The 20,414-nt window shown below is 35.3% G+C and overlaps 1 protein-coding gene across 1 annotated transcript; it reads left to right on the forward strand.

The window, feature by feature from the left end:
* Positions 1–6,823: 6,823 nt before the first annotated feature.
* On the forward strand, positions 6,824–13,312 carry LOC127085360 (universal stress protein PHOS32). The gene is made up of 5 exons (XM_051025876.1): positions 6,824–7,382; positions 7,496–7,575; positions 12,667–12,785; positions 12,930–13,006; positions 13,098–13,312. Exons 1-5 carry the CDS (start codon positions 7,148–7,150, stop codon positions 13,121–13,123), a joined length of 537 nt encoding a protein of 178 aa, XP_050881833.1. The 5' UTR covers positions 6,824–7,147; the 3' UTR covers positions 13,124–13,312.
* The last annotated feature ends 7,102 nt before the right edge of the window (positions 13,313–20,414 follow it).

A 20,414-nucleotide genomic window follows, 5' to 3' on the forward strand; every position in this document is an offset into this window, starting at 1 on the left:
TTGGCACATGAAACATAGGCCACATGCTTTAATACAATAACATATGTGTCGACCAATAAACTTCATGTGTCGGCATATATCCAAGAAAGTTTTTCCAAAGATCGACTTTTAGTTCTATGTGTCAACCTATAGCCATAAACGTTTTTTCATAGGTCGACCTATAGTTCTATGTGTCGACATGTACTGCTATTTTTCACAAAAATTGATTTTTCATGCATGTTTAATGCATGAGACCTTTCCCACATTGTTTCCTAATAATTTTATGCTTCATAATGTTAAGATGCACATAGATATTCAGAGGATACCATCCAATATACATTTACGCTAAAGTATCATAGTTTTGACATCATACATAACACATCTAACGGAAGTTGCACTCACATACTCCCCCTTTTTGATGATGGCAAAACTTGCGATGATGAGTATGCGTTTAAAATGACAAGCTCCCCCTGAAGGTATGCACCCTACAACAACTTCATTCATATTCATTTTACTCCCCCCCCCCCCCCCTTGACAACATCAAAAATAAGCAAACAATGAGAAGAAACTAAAACCACGCAGAAACGAATATAACACACAAAGGCGTTTTGCAAAGATAAGAATATCAATATGATAACACTCACATAAATTAATTTTCATATTGAAAAGAGATGCATAAACATAAATACAAGACAATAATGCAATAATAGAACAAATTGTCACAATTTATGCCACATAAACAGAACACAATCATGAAAAATGAAGTATACAAAGTGAACACAAAATACTTGACATGCTACAAAGAGTGACATGATTACGTGACATACGCCTTTGGTGCTCCCAAAATGGTGCACACGCATGTGCTCTAGCAAATCGATAAACAAAGTACCACCCCATAAACCAAAAACATAGATGAAAATATAACAATGACACACAATCAAGGATATTGTTAACAATGTAACATGTTCAATCATAAATCATGAGAAAAATAGATAACAAACCGATGCACCAAATACTATATTTAAAGAAGAGTGAAGATAACATAACGTCACTATAAGCATATGAATTGACATGCATCAATTAAAAATGGTTAGAAGTATCATATATGAACTATCTTATATGTCAAGAACTGAAGCTAGTGGAAATATACCCGAACACATCGCACGCTCGGACATACAACAGATTCGCCATCGAACTTTATTTATTCCTGAAGGAAAGGGAAAACATTGATAAAACTCTGGGGAAAAAGATATGTTGGGTAAGGAAGTCAGTTATGCGCAGGGAAGGTATTAGCACCCCTAACATCCATGGTACTTCATGGGAACCATTTTGATTGTTCTTGATCAAATAAGTGTTATATCTAAAGATTACTCGCAAAAGAATGAGGGAAAAGAAAAGGAAATAGATAAAGTGCTCGGTGAGGATTGGGGCCCTCATGCCTCTGTATCCTTATAGTGCAATAAGGAATTCAGAGCTCCGTAGTTCATAAAACTAATGGTGGGAGATGAAAAGAATTATGATCAAAGTATGGTCTGAACCAAATGATTGTGTTATTTGAACTCCAACAAGGGGTGAAATATGAACCAACAAGTGAGGGGCCTACGACACGGTATCACTGTATCAGAACAACCGAAAAGAAAAGAATTAAGTGTTTGGTTTCATAGCACAAACAACTCTTGGTTCACAAGGAAATACAAGATGGAACTCAAAGAGATATTGTATTTGGCCAAAGATAATTGGTATATCACATGGAGTGAATGAAGGTAGAATATGAATGCATCATGGAGATGAATGAAATGAAGTGACCAAAGTCGCAGAATCGAGTATTTGGTAACAAATGATTGAAGAGGTATAATTTGAAACCAAGGGTCAGATATACATCGGAATCCATAAGAGAATGGAATTTGTACCATAGAGGGAGGGTGGCACAAACCACAAGTGTGGGGCCTAAGGCATGGTATCACTATATGGTTGGGTCGAAAAAGAAGAATTAAATGCCTGGGTACAAGTCAAACAACTCTAGGTACAAATGCGGATTTGCCACTATATGGTCCTAAAAGGGTATATATGGATTTCCAAAGGAAATCTGTATTTCGTTTTCAAAGAAACGGCATGTTACTAGGGTGAACGGTTTATGATCGAAGGTAGATAATGAATCATGAAATATATGAATGATGCCCTAAGGCGGGAGGAATAAATAAGTATGCTCGCAGAGGATTCAAACCCTCGTGCCTACGTATTCTCATCGTGCAATAAAAAAATCAGAGCAATCATAGTTCAGCCTACTACGACTGAAATAAAAGGGAACAAGATTGATTTTCCAGAGTACACTACCTTTAAAGGTTGAAAAAGGGGTGCCAAGATTCATAACCTTCTAGGCAAAGTATCACTACCAGAGTGTATAACTGAAGGCAAGGGACTGGATTATACTGCCAAGGTTTATCACCTTACATGGCAAAGAGAAATAGATGCCATAGTCCATGACTCTCATGGCAAATAACTGAATTGGATTGCCAAGGTTTAACACCTCTCAAGGCGAAGAGTTAGATAGCCAAGGTTTAAGACCTCTCAAGGCAAGGAACAATTGTAAAAGTTTAACACAGTACAAGGCAAAGAGTTGAATTAGACTGCCAAGGTTTATCACCTTACAAAATAAATAATTGAATTACCAAGATTTATCACCTTTCAAGGTAAAGGATTGAATTGAATGAGGGTGTACAACCACAAGTTGCTAACAACAGAAGATGCTTCTTTATTAAAGTTTGATTCTTGCTTGAAGAAGACTTGTCAATTGTATGACTCAAATTGCATTAAAGTCTATGAACAACGGCGAGTGCTTTGAATAGCTAGAGCCTACGCGCCGTATGCAAAGTCACTATAAACAAGGGTAGGAGAAACTGTGTCTCATCATTCCTGATTACTTAAGGCTCATAGTGTATATCATGATTGACAAGTGTTGTTAGAGGCTCATATTATTATCGTTTGTTACTTTGTTATTTTAATTGTATTATGGATTGATTTTTTCATATATGACATTTTTGATCTTGTGCATCGAGTGTATGGTTTAATTTATAAAAAAAACTATCATGATAGTATAATTATAATACAGAAGTATATCATCGGTGTATTTCATAGAAAAAGTCAAAATTTACAATCTAGGGTGAACACGAAAATGCATCTCCGTATTATGTGTACGGTTAATATGGAGGTGCATCTTCAGAGAAATTTATCTCAAAATAAGTGTGGCTCGGTTAGGAATATATGAGTTGCTTATAGAGTGAATCCATTAGTGAATCTCCAGACTAAATTTTGGGGGAAAATGAAGTGAGACTCATTTAGGACGTGTTTTGATGTAAAAAAAGGGTGTGTTCAAAAGTGAATTTCTGAATTCTCATGAGCATTTTCGGATTTTCATAGGGTGTTTCTCCACCACTTAAGGTGGGAGAAGCAATTCCCGAAAAAAAAGTTTGTATTGTTTTAATGGGTCAAGTCCATGTGTAAAATAGAAAGCGATTTTAGATTCATAATACGCAAAAAAGCGAAAAATAAATCCAAAAACAAGGATTTCAAAAACAATAAGAGAGACTTAGGAATAGAAAGGCATGGCAGATGCTTTTTCAGATGAAGAAAAAAATTGATTCAAATGATAGATAATTGTGTAGTAATTTTTTTCAGTTTTAACTATAAGTTTAGTATGTTATTTGTTAACTTATTTTTTATTAAGTAATTTAATGGCAGAGAGTTTCACCTTTTAAAGGTGAATAACTTAGATGTCATGAGTTCAAACTCATGCCTATGCATCTGATGTGCCTGCATAGCTAGTGACTAAACTAACTTAATGGGACAATTAAGTATGTTATTTTTATTATTTAGCTAATTATATTTATGTAACTCTTTAGTAGTTTTATATTTTCATAAAGTTGTTTCGTTATACCTATTTTTATGAAAGTGTTGTATAATAATAGTGTGTTTTATAACACTGGGGAAGGTTTGACTGGACCAGGTCTCATGATGTTTATTCTATCATTTTGCGGGAAGTTCTTCACCTTAAAAATTTGGCGTCTCTGTTATTTCATTTTCTGTTATTAGTATTGTGTTCTAAAATTGGTTTTATTTGTTGTTGATTGAATTACACAAGTGTGGGAAAATATTTCGCTTTAAAGATACTGATTTATTAGTTATTTCTCAATACATTATATTAGAGCTTTGATTGAGTTGTTTTCTAACACTAAAACAAAAAATAAATAAAAATTAAGAGCCCTATCCGATTAAGCGTGACTCTACTGATTGTACTTTATGGAAGACTCTCATTGAAGACATGTTATATAACAAATATTGTATGATCTTGTTGATAGAGAATAGCGTATATCAATTCATACGTTTGATGTCGTATGAAAGAACATGAATCGGTAAACAATTGGTATGATTAAGAAGTGCTTGAACTTAAGTCTATATCCATATGTTAAACTCAAAACTAATGAAGAGGAAATATGAAATGAATTAAAATAGTTGTATGAGCATAATAACGTGCAAAATAACATGCTTAAGTTGGACAATAAATTGCTAGACTTATTATTGCTTAGTTTTTTTCCTGATAACATTTGAGTTCTCTTTGTGACACTTACTAATCCAGTTTCGAATGGAAAGTTAGTAATATCAACAGTTAAAGATAGTATGCTTAATGAAAAAAGTAGAAGAAAATAATGCGGTTGGATTGTTACTTGTAATCAATCTAAAGATCTAGTTACATAGTTATGAGGGAGAAGTTAAACTATACATTTTCATAAGTGTGACAAACCAGAGAATTACGACAAGTCAAGAACTAGAACAAAAATTACATTTTACAATTGTGGCAAGGTGAGACACACAAAAATAAATTTTAGGTTTCTCAAAAGAGAATATTGAATGGAAAGAAGTAAGTCAATGATAATAAAAATGATAACGACACAACAATAGTTGAACTACATTATTTATGATGATATATCACACTTACTTTGATAATGGTGGCACATGTAAGATCACCAAAGAGTCACCGGTGATAGAAAAGGAGAAAATTACCATAACTCTTTATATGATGTCGGTAAAGCTATGTAAGGAGGAAGTGAATGTAGTTGAAGATAAGTCTGGTGATTTGTGATATACACACCCTGTCCACTTGAGTAAGAAAGGACTAAATATTTATGAGATATTGGATCGAACTCTAGTATGATCGAAGCGTAACTTCTTGGTTCGACAATCTGACAAGATCATTGGCATGTCGTCGAAGTCTGTTCACATGTTATAGTATACTAGGATTGTTAGCATGTCGAATTTGACCTGTTTTTTATGCCCAATTGTTTAAGTTAACTTGCTCAATTGTTTAAGCTGAATGACCAAGCGATGATTGTTCACATGAGCATCGACATCCTGTAATTTGTCGAAAAGTGTCTTCAGACGTTAAAAATAAGTACATACATTTGAAAAAGTCTCCATACGAACTCTAGAGAATTCTTGCTCAAGAATGACTAACATGTGCATTATGATTATCTTAGAAGAGATATGTGAAAACTATGTGAAAATAACACTAAAAAAATTGTATTATATAATTAAATGTTATAGTCCACATACAAATATTTTTGACAAATAATTACATGTAAAACTAAGATCCATCCAAATTAGATAATTTAACATCACACTGTATTTTTTAGATCCGTTAATATGCCAAAATTTTCGCCTTATTCTTTGATACACCATATATCTCACCTCCAACTAGGGGTGGACAACGGGCTGGTTGGGCGGGTTTGGGCCCAAAAATGTCGCCCAACCCAAATCGCGGTTGACATAAGTAAGCCCATTTTCGCTCAATTCTAACCTCGGTTTTTACGGTTTGGATTCAAACGGGTTGCGGGTTGTTGCGGACGGTTTAATCGGTTAATTATTATTATTATTTTCATAATGACTTTTCATATGATTTGAACATAAGCTCATGTCAAAACTTCTTAAATCTTAAATAAATTAAAAATTGATAAAACAACATTTTGGTGAAGAGTATCAACAACATTGGGAATGAAATCAATAAAATCTTTATTAATGAAATCAATAAAACCTTTATAAAAACAGAGAATAAACATTTCTTATGGAATATGCAGAGGCAAGAGACTGAGAAAATGAAACACGATCAAAAAATTAAAAATAAAATTGTTAGAACCCAAATCGAAAAATCTAAAAATCAAATCTCCAAATCTCCAAATCTCCAAATATGTTAAATTCTAACATTGCAAACAACAACGAGATTGAAGTATCAACATATAGAAGATGAAAGATTGAAAGATTAGTTTGATAAATGTAGATTTTGTGAGAGTGAGTGATAAAGAGAGATTGAGTGAGTAAAAATACATATGGTGTGATGGTGGTGATTGTTCATTGTGGACTTGATATGTAGGATCTGGGGATGGAAGATGGTGGCGTAGGTGTAGGGTGCTGAAGGAAGATTAGGGAAGGTTAAGATTTAGGATTTTTGAGGTAGAAGTGTGTGAAATAGAGAGAGATGTGTGTGGGAATTATGTGAATGAGTTAAGTATAAAAAAATATAAAAAACAACCTTATTTTTAATAGTTTCTACGGGTGGGTTAGGATACCCGTGGATACACTTTTCCTATCCAACCCCGCCCATTTCCATCCGGTCTAAACTGGTGGATTGGCCCGCAAAACTGTGGGCCCGTTTATAACCGTCCAATTCCATTTCTTTATCTGGTTTTTGGCGGGTTGAACTGGACCACGGATTTTTGTCCAGCCCTACCTCCGATATTCTTTTGAAAGAAAATAAATCAAAATAAATCAACCTTGAAAAGAAGAAAGTTGTTGCAATGATGAAAGTGGATGACACGCATAATAGTTGAAGGCGGCGTGCAGCTAGAAGGATTTTCTTTTGGTGAACAGAGTACATTCAATGTACATTCAAAACGCAACTTAACAGAAACAATAAAATAATAAAAATCAACACTAGTTGAACATGGTGTAACCAATGAACGTTGAACCGGTACAGGTTTTCAATTTGGACACGACAATTTTAAAGACAAAACCATAGAAAAGAAAAAGTGCCACCAACCAACAGCTTAACCTTTCTTGTTCAAAAAGAAATTCTATTCGACTACTTCTGAAAAATCTGAACTTTGAAGATTGTTAATTGATGGAGACGGTGATGGAAGATGTTGAAGAATACAATTACAGAGAAGTGAAGCTTCCATCGTTGATCCCAATAGTGCCTGAACCAGAGCTTGAGAGAGAAACAGGAGAAAGAAGAAGAGGAAGAGATATAGTTATAGGCATAGATCATGGTCCAAACAGTAAACATGCTTTCGATTGGGCTCTTATTCATCTATGCAGACTTGCTGATACCATCCACCTCGTTCATGCTGTTTCTGGTTCGTTTCTATTATACTTTCTTACCTTGTTGTTTTATTTTGTTGGATTTTTAAAATAATTGAAATTTGTGATTTTGTGAATATGTTTGTTTTGTTGATGAAATATTTTGTAGATGTGAAGAACCAGATTGTGTATGATTTGACTCAGGGGCTGATGGAGAAATTAGCTGTTGAGGCTTTTGAAGTTGCAATGGTTAGTGCCTCTCTGTTTTTTTTGTTTTCAATTCTATTTATGAAGTTGTTTAGAATAATCAATTTGACAAATAAAGTAGGATAGAGTTAGCTTATTTAATTTGACGTAATAGTCTTGATTTTCTTTAAAAAATTGCGGGTGAGTTATCCAAATTATTGATAAAAATATAGATGAACACTTGCTTCAAGTTGTTCATGACTTTGGTACATCAGTGTAACTTTATCACTGATGGTAACTAATCTCACCACAAAATATAAGTTTATTATATAACTTTTAAATATTTCAGACCAACGAATACCAAATCGAAGCAAAACACAAAACCACCTTTTAACTCTGGCCTAACCCAAGAAAAACCTCAAACAAATATAAAATTGATCTTGAAAGAGATGATGGTGCACAAGATGAAATGGATGAAGATGGAAGAAGAGAGAGAAGAGAGAATAACAAACTTTTACTACTTAGCTAAAATGGTTATAGTAAATGGTTGCACACACACATACTGCTACACAGATTACTCTTACAACTATTATATTTCTTAATAGCTAAACACACTACTACTTATATACACAAACAATAATGTCATGTAGGCGGAATATTAAAATACTGAATTACCCTTCAACAATATCCCTTAATTAAGGATTTAACTAATCAAAACTAACAACACCAATTTCATCTCTCAAATGGAGAAATTGATCAGTCTTGATCGCTTTTGTCAGAACATTTGTCAACTACTTCTGAGTACTACAGTGCATAACTTCTAGCACTCCATTCTGAATCTGACTTCTCAGAAAATGATATTTAGTCTCAGTATGCCTGCTTCTCCCATGTGGAACTGAGTTCTTGGCAAGATTGATTGCAGACTTGTTATCAATCATCAACTTCAGAGGCTTGTTTACCTTGATCTTCAGATCCTACAATATATTCAGAAGCCAAAAATAGCTCGACACACAGCCACACACCTGCAATATATTCTGCTTCACAGGTTGACAAAGCAACAACTGGTTGCTTCTTGGAACATCAAGAAATAGGACTTTCAGAAACTTAAACAAACAAGTATTCAGAAGTACTTCTCCTGTCAATGACACCTGCAATATATTCTGCTTCACATATTGACAAAGCAACAACTAGTTGCTTCTTGGAACACCAAGAAATAGGAATTCCCATAAACTTAAACAAGTATCCAGAAGTATTAATCCTGTCAACTCTGTCTCCACACCAACCAGAGTGAGTAACCCATCAGCTCTGAATTAGCATTTCCTCCAGAGGGGGAACAAAACTCCATACTTATGAGTTTCCTTTATATACCTCACAATCTTGACAACAACTTGATAATGAGACCAATTCGCTTTGCTCGTGAGCCTACTAACTATTCCAACTGCATAACAAATGTCAGGTCTGGTATTACACAAATACCACAAAGAGCCAACAAACAACTTGAAAGTTGTGGCATCTACATTATCACCTTCAGAATCAGAATTCAATTTGTGACCTGTTTTTGACGTTTGTGACAACAGCCTTACAATTCAACAGCTTGAGTCTCTTAAGAAGCTCAAGTTCATACTTCAGCTGATGCAAAATGATACCCTTCTTAGAGTAAATAAACTCCATTCCTAGGAAATATGTCATTTTTCCTAGATTAGTTATCTCAAACTCATTCATCAACACCTTCTAGAACTTAGGTATGTCATGTTCACGACTCCCTATTAGCAATATGTCATCAACATAGAGACACACCAGAATCATATTGCCTTCAAAAGTATGCTGAACATACATGTCATACTCTATCTCACACTTTATGAATCCTTGATGCTTGAAAAATGAATCAATCTTCAAATTCCAAACTCTAGGAGCTTGCTTCAGTCTATACAAAGCTGTATGCAACATGTATACCATTCCTTCCTGATTCTTTTTCTCAAATCCAAGAAGTTGTGACACATATACCTCTTCTTGTAATTGATCGTTGATAAATGCAAATTTCACATCTAAATGCATTCGAGGTCAATTCCTGTTAGCAGCTATCGTAATTACCTGTATGATTGTCTCATGTCTCGCTACACGAGAAAACACCTCAAAGTAGTCTAACCCAGGTTTCTGTAGAAAACTTCTTTCCACTAAATTTGCTTTGTGTTTGCCAATTGATCCATCTAGCTTCAGTTTCTCATTGAAAATCCATCTGACGTTGATGGCTTTCTTCTCCTTTGAAAGCTTAGTCAACTCTCAAGTCTTGTTTCTTTATGTAGCCTCAAGTTCTTCTTTCATGGCCTTCAGCCACACTTTCTTCTTGAGCGCTTCTTCAATACTTACTGGTTCAGAGTCTATTAACATGGCACATTGAACGACTTCTCCCCAAGAGTCTACTTAAGTATCTTGCAACATGTAAAACTCTACACATTTTAGTGGTGTTTGTCTGATTCTTTGTGGCCTTTGTACATGTTCAAAATCTTCTTCTGATTCTGGAACAATATCAGATGCTTGACCACCCTCAGAAGTTGGATTACCTTTAGAGGCTCCACCTTCAGAAGCTCCACCTACAGAAGCTCCATCTCTAGCGATTGGATTACCTCCAGATTTTGGATCTTCATCAGAATCTGGATCAGAATCAGATTCACTTTCAGAATTAGACTCGCCTTCAGAGTCTTCTTCATCTTCAGAGTCACCTTCAGACTCTGACTCATCTTGAGAACCCTCTGATTCTGACTCTTCTTTGGAACCTTCAGATTCTGGCACATCTTCTGATTCTGGCTCATATTCAGAATCAGACTCGACTTCAGATTCAGAGTCATCTTCTGACTCTGACTCATATTCAAAGCCTCATTCAGAATCAGAAATCGTTAATATCACATGTTCATCATCATCATCAGATTCATAAGCCATAAATAACACAGACTCATCATCAAAATCTCTTCTGGCTATGTTTGCTTCTTCTGATTTCTTTTCCTTGTTTGACCAACAATCAACAGCAAAATAGGAGAACTTCTTACAACAGTAACACTTAACTTTCTTCTTGTCATACTTCTCCTTCCCTTTATAAGCACTCTTTTTCCTCTCTGAAGTTGAGATTTCTGACTCCTGAATACCATCAGATCTCTTCATGGCTTCTGACCAAGACTGCATCTAATATTTCTTACCAAAAGTTGCTTTCAGAGCTTGCTACTCTATCTCCATTTCAAAGTTTCTCTCAGTCAGACACAACTATTGTGCCTCTAAACTTCTTTGCATCTCTTCTATCCTCATGGTGCTAAGATCCTTGGAATGTTCAATTCCTACAACAATGTAATCAAACTGAGGAGTAAGGGATCTAAGTACCTTCTCAATAATACTTTCTTCAGAGAGAGTTTCTCCATACGACTTCATCTCATTTGTGATCTGAATTACTCTGGAGATATAGTCGGGTACCTTTTTATTATTCTTCATACTGAGATTCTCATATTGCATACGTAAAGACTGAAGCTTCACCTTCTTCACTGATGCATCAGCGCCGTAGCACCATACCAATGTGTCTCATGCAGCCTTCGCCGTCGTTGAATCAACGATTTTCTCAAACATGTTCACATCCACACACTGATGGATGTAGAACAACGCCTTCTGATCCTTCTTCCTCAGATCAGGCTGAGCATTTCTCTACGCATCCGTTTCATTTTTCGGAAGTGCAACCGGAACGTAACCTTTGTTGACGAGATCAAGAACATCTAGAGCATCAAACAACACACGCATCTGAATCATGCAACGATTTTAGTTTTTGCCATCGAACACTGAAAGCTTGATACTCAGATTACCATTTTCGTTCATCTTCAACCTTGTGCAAAACTCAGATCTCACCAAACGCTAGTGTTTCCTAATCCCGCAAAATCAAGAAATGTGATTATGTTACGATTCAAATCAAAAGTTCAGCACGAACTCAAGAAACGAAATCAATCACACAACGCCTCATCGTTCACTCGTGTTTTCCTGTAGATCTGAACTGGAGCTCTAGATACCAATTGTTGGTGCACAAGGTGAAATGGATGAAGATGGAAGAAGAGATAGATGGATGAAGATGGAAGAAGAGACAAAAGAGAGAATAACAAACTTCCACTACTTAACTAAAACAATTACAGTAAATGGTTGCACATACACACTGCTACACATATTGTTCTTACAACTATTAAATTTCTTAATGGCTAAACACACTACTACTTATATACACAAACAATAATGCCACGTAGGCGAAATATTAAAATACCCTTCAACAAGAGACACATGCCTACCTATCCACCCATTTGAGAACCTTCATCCAAATAACCGAAGCAACCATACACTAAACAAACAAATGGTCCTCTGATTCCACCTAAGCCACTGAGAGCACACCTCACATTGCTTCGTCGGCGGCCTATTTTGTGATACCTTCCAAAAAAAACTACAAATTTTAACAAGCCTAACTCTTCCAAACTCTACCCAACCCGTACAACACTCTCTCCGACCTACCTTCAACCTCTCTCTCTCTCTCTCTCTATATATATATATATATATATATATATATATATATATATATATATATATATATATATATATATATATATATAAAAGATGACCTAATCAAAAACTCACGAGTGGGGTTCGGGATTCAGACCCAAGAATTCTCCTAACCGTGCTTAACTAAACCAACAAGCAAACCCACAAACTCCCCGAGATACCTTCCTTTCAAACCCGTAAAGAGCGTGTCCACTTAAAATTTCAGACCCAAACATTCTTCTCCTACACTCCCATCCTCCTACCTTTCAGGACTTATCCTATTCAAAATCGAATTCAGAGGATAATCCTCCCACCAAGATTCAGAAACCTATGCCTCTAATTGATAACCAGAACATAGAGATTTTTTGAAAAAACACAAGCTCTAATCCACCTAACATCAAAATCAAACCTCCTCAACATATAATCAAGAAAGGACCGGCTAAACGACCAACGTTATTAGTTGAATATGATGAATGATAATTCTAGCGAGTTCATCTTTTTTGAGTAACCTCTATTGATGATCAACTATTATTTCTCTATTTCTAGCGATCTAGTATTTTATTTTGCTTAATCTAAAAGACTATTATGAAGTGAAAACAGGTAAAAACAGTAGCTCGGATTGTGCAAGGCGATCCAGGAAAAGTAATTTGCTTGGAAGCAGAGAGAACTAAACCTGCCGCTGTTGTTTTGGGAACCAGAGGCAGAAGCTTGTTTCAAAGGTGTGTTTACTTTTCCATTCAATCCTCATGTAACTCTTTCTCACTCTCTTAGAATTGCAAGTAATGATGGTTCTTTTGTCTCATAAGTTACGAGACTTAACCGCACCGCAAACGCTTCTAATGCTTCGTTTTCCTATCTCTCAGTGTACTACAAGGAAGTGTTGGTGAGTACTGCTTTCACCATTGTAAAGCAGCACCTGTTGTAATTGTTCCTGGAAAAGGTGAACATTTATGTACTTAATATTCTGTTTTACTGATTTATTTCTGTTGAAATTTAGAATATTGAATGAGTTTTGTTTGTTTTATTGACAGATCTTGGTGATGCATCAATTGTCTAGTGGATTTAGGTTGTATTATTTTTGTAATTGTAATGTATCTAAAATTCACATGTTATGGTTTGTTTTTGACTCACTTTTCCGTTTGAAAATTCGTGGGAATTTTACTTGTTTTGCAAGTAATTGTAAAATATTCATTTCATGAATGTAACCATTGTTTGGCTTTCTATGAAAACGTTGTGGTTTTTAATAGAGTGGGTGTTGAGTTACATAACTATTTTGACAGTGGATAGTTAGGGCTTTTGGTTGTTAGGATAGTTTAATAGTTTGTTGTTATTTCTATTACTCGCTATGCAAGCTAACTCTTGTTATTTATATGCCTCATCAATAGAATTCAGAGTTAAGCTCAATTGTGATAATTCCAAAAATCTTATTATGGTATCAGTGGTGTGAGGAATTTGAAGATTCACTTTCTTCTTCTTTCTTTCACGGCTTCCCTTACATTTATTCTTGAGCTTCACCAACATCCTCTCTCATGGATACTCAAGATCATGAGAACTCATCAACAACCAACAACAATCCAACATAAAACAACAACAATTAAGCACTCAAGAAATCAATCACTGATCAATCCAACCCCTATTATCTCCATCCCGTGGAAAATCCAGGTGCAGTTCTTGTTTCACCATCATTATCGGAAAACAATTATGAATCTTGGAGGGCTCCATAAAACGTGCAGTCTTGAGGAAGAACAAGATTAAATTCATCAATGGCAAACTCACAACTCGATACTTGGGAAAAACTCAACACTATCGCTCTTGCATGGATTTTGGCATCCTGTTATCTCCCTCATCTCTAGAGGAAAACAGGAACGACGGGAGGTAGTCAAGTTCTCTGCACAAGTATGTGGAAGATCCAAATGGCTGGTTGAGATGGAGGACAAAAATGTGGTATGTCAAACTGCAATTGAATCGGACATGAAGCTGAAAGTTGTTTCTAGCTGGTCGGGTATCCCGAATGGTGGGGACAACGACAACGCGATGAAGAAAAATATGGTGGGCGTGGGAGAGGACGACAACAAGGAGGATACACTTCAGGTAGAGGCGAAATAGGAATGATCGAGCTAGTGCGACACGCATCAATGGAGAAATCGGTATTGCAATGGACCTTCCTAACAAGAATGCATTGCCCGAACTAAGCAATAACTAATGACAGACCTTAGTGAATCTTCTGAATAATCACAAATATTACAAGTAAATTTTTTGAATAGAACATTGGCACGTGTGCTTCCAACCACATGACACGTAATATAAAACTCTTGCACGAGATGAAGGAGATAACAGGACCCCACTTGGAATTCTAGATGGAATATAAGTGTTAGCCACTAAAGAATGGTATTTGATCCTTGATGGAGGATTGCAAATTGACAATGTGATTTATGTGCCAAAATTGAGCTGCAATTTGATATCTATTCCTCAGTTGACTGTTGAGAAAAAATGTGTTGTTCATTTCACTGATACCTTATATGCAATGCATAACCACACTTCAAATATGCTGATTAGAGCAGGTGATCAAAGAGATGGGTTTAATTCTTCAAAGGCACACAAGGCTGGTGAAATATTAATGACTTTGATTGAATGAGTTGTCGCTGAAATAATATAGATTGCATTAGGGATTTATACACGTTTAGCCGAACGATGGCCTAAACCTGTTCCCAGAGGTCTTCTTGATAGTTTGAATATAAACTTTGAGCTTTTAAAGGTTATGCCCATAAACTTTAATACAATTTTATTTTGAGATTTTTATAGGCTTATCCCCAACCAATGACAACTTTTATCTCCGGCTAAGCTAATGAATTTTTTAGATATTAATGACTTATCTCAATAACTAAAACAAAGCTTTTTATGGCAAAGCTTAAAAAACCAACCACATAGAATTTCCGATAGGATTATCTCATGAACCAAACTTAATCTCTTAAGAGAATCACACTCTTAAGAATTTAACGATGAACACAACCACTTACAAAAATGATTTCCTCACAAGAAAAACTTCACTTACAAGCACTAAGGCAATATCAAGTGAAAAATGATATTTTCTAGAGAGAAAGAGAAAGAATTTAGAGAGATAAATTCCAAAAAAAATGGTAAAATATTGAAGACGGGTGTGGTTTGAAGTGGAGGTGTGTCTTCCTTATATAGTAGTTGAAAAAAATTTGAAATAATCCATAGGCCGAATTAATGAGCCAATTGGTTGGCATAAAACTCCAATCTATTGACTAGTTCATTTATAATTGATAAACAAGCCCAAATAGGAAAGTTTGGATATAGAGCCGTTGCAAGTCATTAATGTGTTGTCCTTATTATTTAGATAATTTATTACCACTCTTCCAATCGATTGGTTGGGTCGTAAAAGTTTTGTCAATCAATTGACACAATTTACAAATAGATTGGTTTGTTCAAAAAATAGTTTGAAAAAGGTTTGAAAAATTTTTTAATCACATGGATTTGACTTAGAAAATAATCTTCAAGATAAAACTATTTTGAAGAATATTGTAGGTGTGTGTGTGAGTTGTCTTAGTACTTCTAAGCTACTTCCTTACTTTTACAATACTCGGGTCACTCAAATAGACAGACAGACATGACATAGAAAACTTTCACACTTTATCTGAGGTCTCACGATTTTTGATGGATTACTTTTGATTATATGAGCATTTTAATCTTGAACCTATTTTAGATGAGGCATGAAATGATTCTTTGGATAGATCACAATCATCAAGGTTGAAAGTTATTAACATCATTGTTGTCATCAAAACTTTAGATAGATCTTCGATGATATTTTTAACTTTATACCTTCAAGCTCATAAAATCCACATAATATGTCATCTTAATTTGTGGCATCAATGAATGGGATATCCTTCTTTGAAGATCACTCACTTTGCCTGTAATATAGGGAATAAGAGAAGTGAGTTGGAAAATAAATCTTTGATGTATGTTTTCAAGCTAACCAAACTGGAGGTGTTTTTACATTAAGTACTCATAATGTTGTTAGTAGTTTTGATTTGAATGACTTTGATTTATGGGGGCCTTATCAGACTCCCTCTTCTTGTGGCACATCATTTTTTTTTACAATAATGGATGGTTTCTCTCGTGCCATATAGGTTTATCTATTGATTGATAAAAGGGAAGTGTCACACACATTGAAAGTTTTTTTTATTTGTTTGAAAGACAATTTGATAAGAGAGTTAAAATGATACGTAGTAATAATAGAACTGAATGCATATGTTTGAAAAATTATTTTTATGAGCATGTAATCGCCTTTCAAGCCTCTTGTTCGGAAACACCACAACATAATGGATGGGTAGAAAGGAAACACCGACACATCCTTAATATTACTCGTGCCCTACAATTTCAAGGTAACCTTCCTATCTTTATTTAGGGAGAGTGTATCTTAACTTCTGGATACTTAATTAACCACACACTTACACCAGTGTTGCAAGTTAAAACACCATATGAAAAGTTGTGTGGATAGGTCCCCTCATATGATCATTTGAAGGTTTTTGGTTGCTTGTTTTATGCTTACAACTAGGAAAAAGTGGTGATAAATTTTTTATTTGAATCCTAAAATTTATTTATGTTATATATCTTTGTGGTAAAAAGGGGTGGAAATTGTTTGATTTAGACACTCAACATTACTTTGTATCACTCGTTGTTAAATTTTTTAGTCTAAATTTCCTTATGCTAACACAAACGAGAAAGAAACTACCACCTCTATGGAACAACCGTTATTTTTTCACAATGATGTTGAGGCAAACAATAAAGTTGGAAAAACTGTTATTTTTTTATTATTTTAATTTTTTTATTCTCTATTTTAAAAATCAATTTTTTTATTCTTAAATTTCTATTTTTCTTGAGTTTTGGTTCCTCACTCCGTTCTATGGTTAATTTTGCTTATGTTGTATCGGATTGTTGAAAAAAATTTAATATTCATGTTGTTGATGGGTAATTCAGTATTTTAGTATGTTGCCTACATGACATTATTTTTTGTGTATATAAACTAGTGTAGTTGTCAATAGTAGCAAGCGCAGTTTGTGTACAACACTGTGTGTGTAACCATTTGTTGTAACCGTTTTAAAAGAGTAATGGAAGTTTGTTATTCTCTCTTATATTTGTTCTTCCATCTTCATCTTGTGCACCAACAATTGGGTTCTAGAGCTCCACTTCAGATTCACAGGGAAACACGAGTGAATAATGAGGTGTTGTATGATTGATTTCGTTTCTTGAATTCGTGTTGAATTTTTGAATCGAAATCGTAACAGAATCACATTTATTGATTATGCAGGATTGGGAAACACTAGTGTTTGGTGAGATCTGAGTGATTTGCACAAAGTTGAAGATGAACAGAAACAATAATTTGAGTACTAAGCTTCCAGTGTTCGATAGAAAGAATTGGAATCGATGGATGATTCAGATGCATGTGTTGTTTGGTGTTCAAGATGTTCTTGATCTCGTCAACGACGATTACATTCTGGTTGCACTTCCAGAAAATGCAACACATGCGTAGAGAAATGTTCATCATGATTTGAGGAAGAAGGATCAGAAGGCGTTGTTCTACATCCATCAGTGTGTGGATGTGAACGTCTTTGAGAAAATCAATTATTCGACGACAGTGAAGGCTGCGTGGGACAAACTGGTGCGGTGCTACAACGATGATGCATCAGTGAAGAAGGTAAAGTTTCAGTCTCTATGTAAGCAATATGAGACTCTCATCATGAAGAACAATGAGAAGGTACCTGACTACATCTCTAGAGTGATTTTGATCACAAATAAGATAAAGTCGTGTGGAGAAACTCTCTCTGAATAAAGTATCATTGATAAGGTACTTAGATCTCTTCCTCCTCAGTTTGATTACATTCTGGTAGCAATTGAACATCCTCAGGATCTTATCACCATGAGAATTGAAGAGCTATAAAGCAGTCTAGAGGCACAAGAGTTGCATCTGATTGAGAGAAACTCTGAAATGGAGGTAGAGCAGTAGGCTTTGAAAGCAGCTTCTGGTAAGAAATATCAGAAGCAGTCTTGGTCAAAAGCTAGGAAGAGATATGATGATGTTCAGAAGTCAGAAACCTCAACTTATGAAAGGAAGAAGATTACTCATAAGGGGAAGGAGAAGTATGACAAGAGGAAAGTTTAGTGCTACTGTTGTAAGAAGTTTGGCCACTTCTCTACTAATTGTTTATCAAACAAGGAAAGGAATTAAGAAGAAGCAAATATAGCCAAAGGAGATTCAGATGATGAATATGTGCTATTGATGGCTTCTAAATCTGATGATGCATATTTGGAAGACTGGTGGTATATGGACACTGGTTGATCAAATCATCTTACTGGAAATAAGAAATGTCTGGTTGAATTTGACTCTGGTAAGAGGACAAAAATAAGATATGTGCTGATGATAAATACCTCAATATTGAAGGTATGGGAAATGTCAAAGTAGTTTTGAATAATGGTAAAACATCATTGATTCAGAATGTGTGGTATGTTCCTGGCATGAAAAGAAATCTGATGAGTATAGGTCAATTAATTGAGAAAAGATTTTCAGTTACCATGAAGGAAAATCTTTTGAAGTTGTATGACTGTAACCAGAAGCTAATTATAAAGTCAGAATAGGGGAGGAATAGAACATTCAAAGTGAATGTTAAAATTATAGACTCTGAATTCCTTAGTGCAACAAGTGTTGTGAAGGAAAATGAGTTATGGTACAAAAGATTTGGTCATCTAAACTTCAGAAGCTTAGGGCATATGAATTCAAAGAAGTCGGTACATAAAATTCCTGCAACTAAGAATCCAGAGAAGTCATAAAATGTGTTCATGAGAGGGAAGCAACCAAGACTGCCATTTGCATTTGAAATTCCTCCAAGAGCAAAGCATGCTCTGGGTGTGGTGCATTCTGATGTGTGTGGACCATTTCCAGTACCTTCACTTAGAGGGAATAAATACTTTGTGTCATTTTTTGATGATTTCACAAGAATGACATGGATATCCCTTATAATGTTCAAACACGAGGTGTTTGCTGAATTTGAGAAATTCATAATCAAGGCTGAGAATCAGAGTGGTCAGAAGCTAAAAATTCTCAGAACTGGTGGTGGGGGTGAGTATAACTCTACAGAGTTTAGAAAGTTCTTTGAGGAGAATGGAATTGAGCATGAGGTGACTGCTTCATACAATCTTCAAAATAATGATATTGCTAAAAGAAGAAATTGAACTTTGCTTGATATGACAAGGAGCATACTGAAGGAGAATGAGCTAACTCACACCCTGTAGGGAGAAGTTGTTGCCACTACAACATATGTGCTCAACAGGTGTCCAACTAAAAAGTTGAACGAAATTGTTCCTTTATAGAAGTGGACTGGAGATAAGCAAAGTGTGAGCCATCTGAAGGTGTTTGGTTCAGTTTGTTACAAACACGTCCTAGATTCTAAGAGAAGGAAGTTGGATGACATAAGCAGAGTTATGTTGCCTGTATGGTACCACAGTACAGGTGCTTATAAGCTCTATTGTCCTATCACTAACAAGGTTGAATTCAACAGAGATGACATTGTGAAGGAATGAGAAGCGTGAGATTATAGTAAATCTCACTTCAACTCTGGTGTAGAGTTAACTTCTGAAGATACTTCAGAATTTGAAGATTCCGAAGATGAGTCAGAATTAGAAAATGATTTTGAAGGTGACTCTGAAGGTGAGATTGACTCTAAAGACGAGTATAACTTTGAAGGTGAATCTGATTTTGATCCAGATTCTAATGGTGATTCAGACTCTGGTGGAGATCCAGACTCTTGGAGTATTCAAGCCTCTAAAGGTGGTACTTCTAGGATTCCAGCATCTGATACTGTTCCAGCGTCCGAAGAAGATTTTTAACAATTTCAGAGGCCACAAAGAATCATACAAATACCAAGAAGGTTTGCAGAGTTTGACATGCTGCAAGATACTGAAGTAGACTCTGAAGAAGAAGTCATTCAATGTGCCATGTTAGTAGATTCTGAACCAGCAAGTATAGAAGAAATACTCAAGAAGAAAGTGTGGTTGAAGGCTATTAAATAAGAACTTGAGGCTATAGAAAGAAACAAGACTTGGAAGTTGACTGAGCTTCCAAAGAACAAGAAAGTCATCAGTGTCAGATGGGTTTTCAAGGTGCAACTTGAGCCAGATGGATCAATTGGAAAACACAAAGCAATGTTAATAGCAAGAGGTTTCCTACAGAAACCTGGGTTAGATTAGTTTGAAGTGTTTGCTATTGTGGTAAGACATGTGACAATCATACAGTGATTGCGATAACAACTAACATGAATTGGCCTCTGATG

Source organism: Lathyrus oleraceus, chromosome 5 (assembly GCF_024323335.1).
Source record: "Lathyrus oleraceus cultivar Zhongwan6 chromosome 5, CAAS_Psat_ZW6_1.0, whole genome shotgun sequence".
Lineage (NCBI taxonomy): Eukaryota > Viridiplantae > Streptophyta > Magnoliopsida > Fabales > Fabaceae > Lathyrus > Lathyrus oleraceus.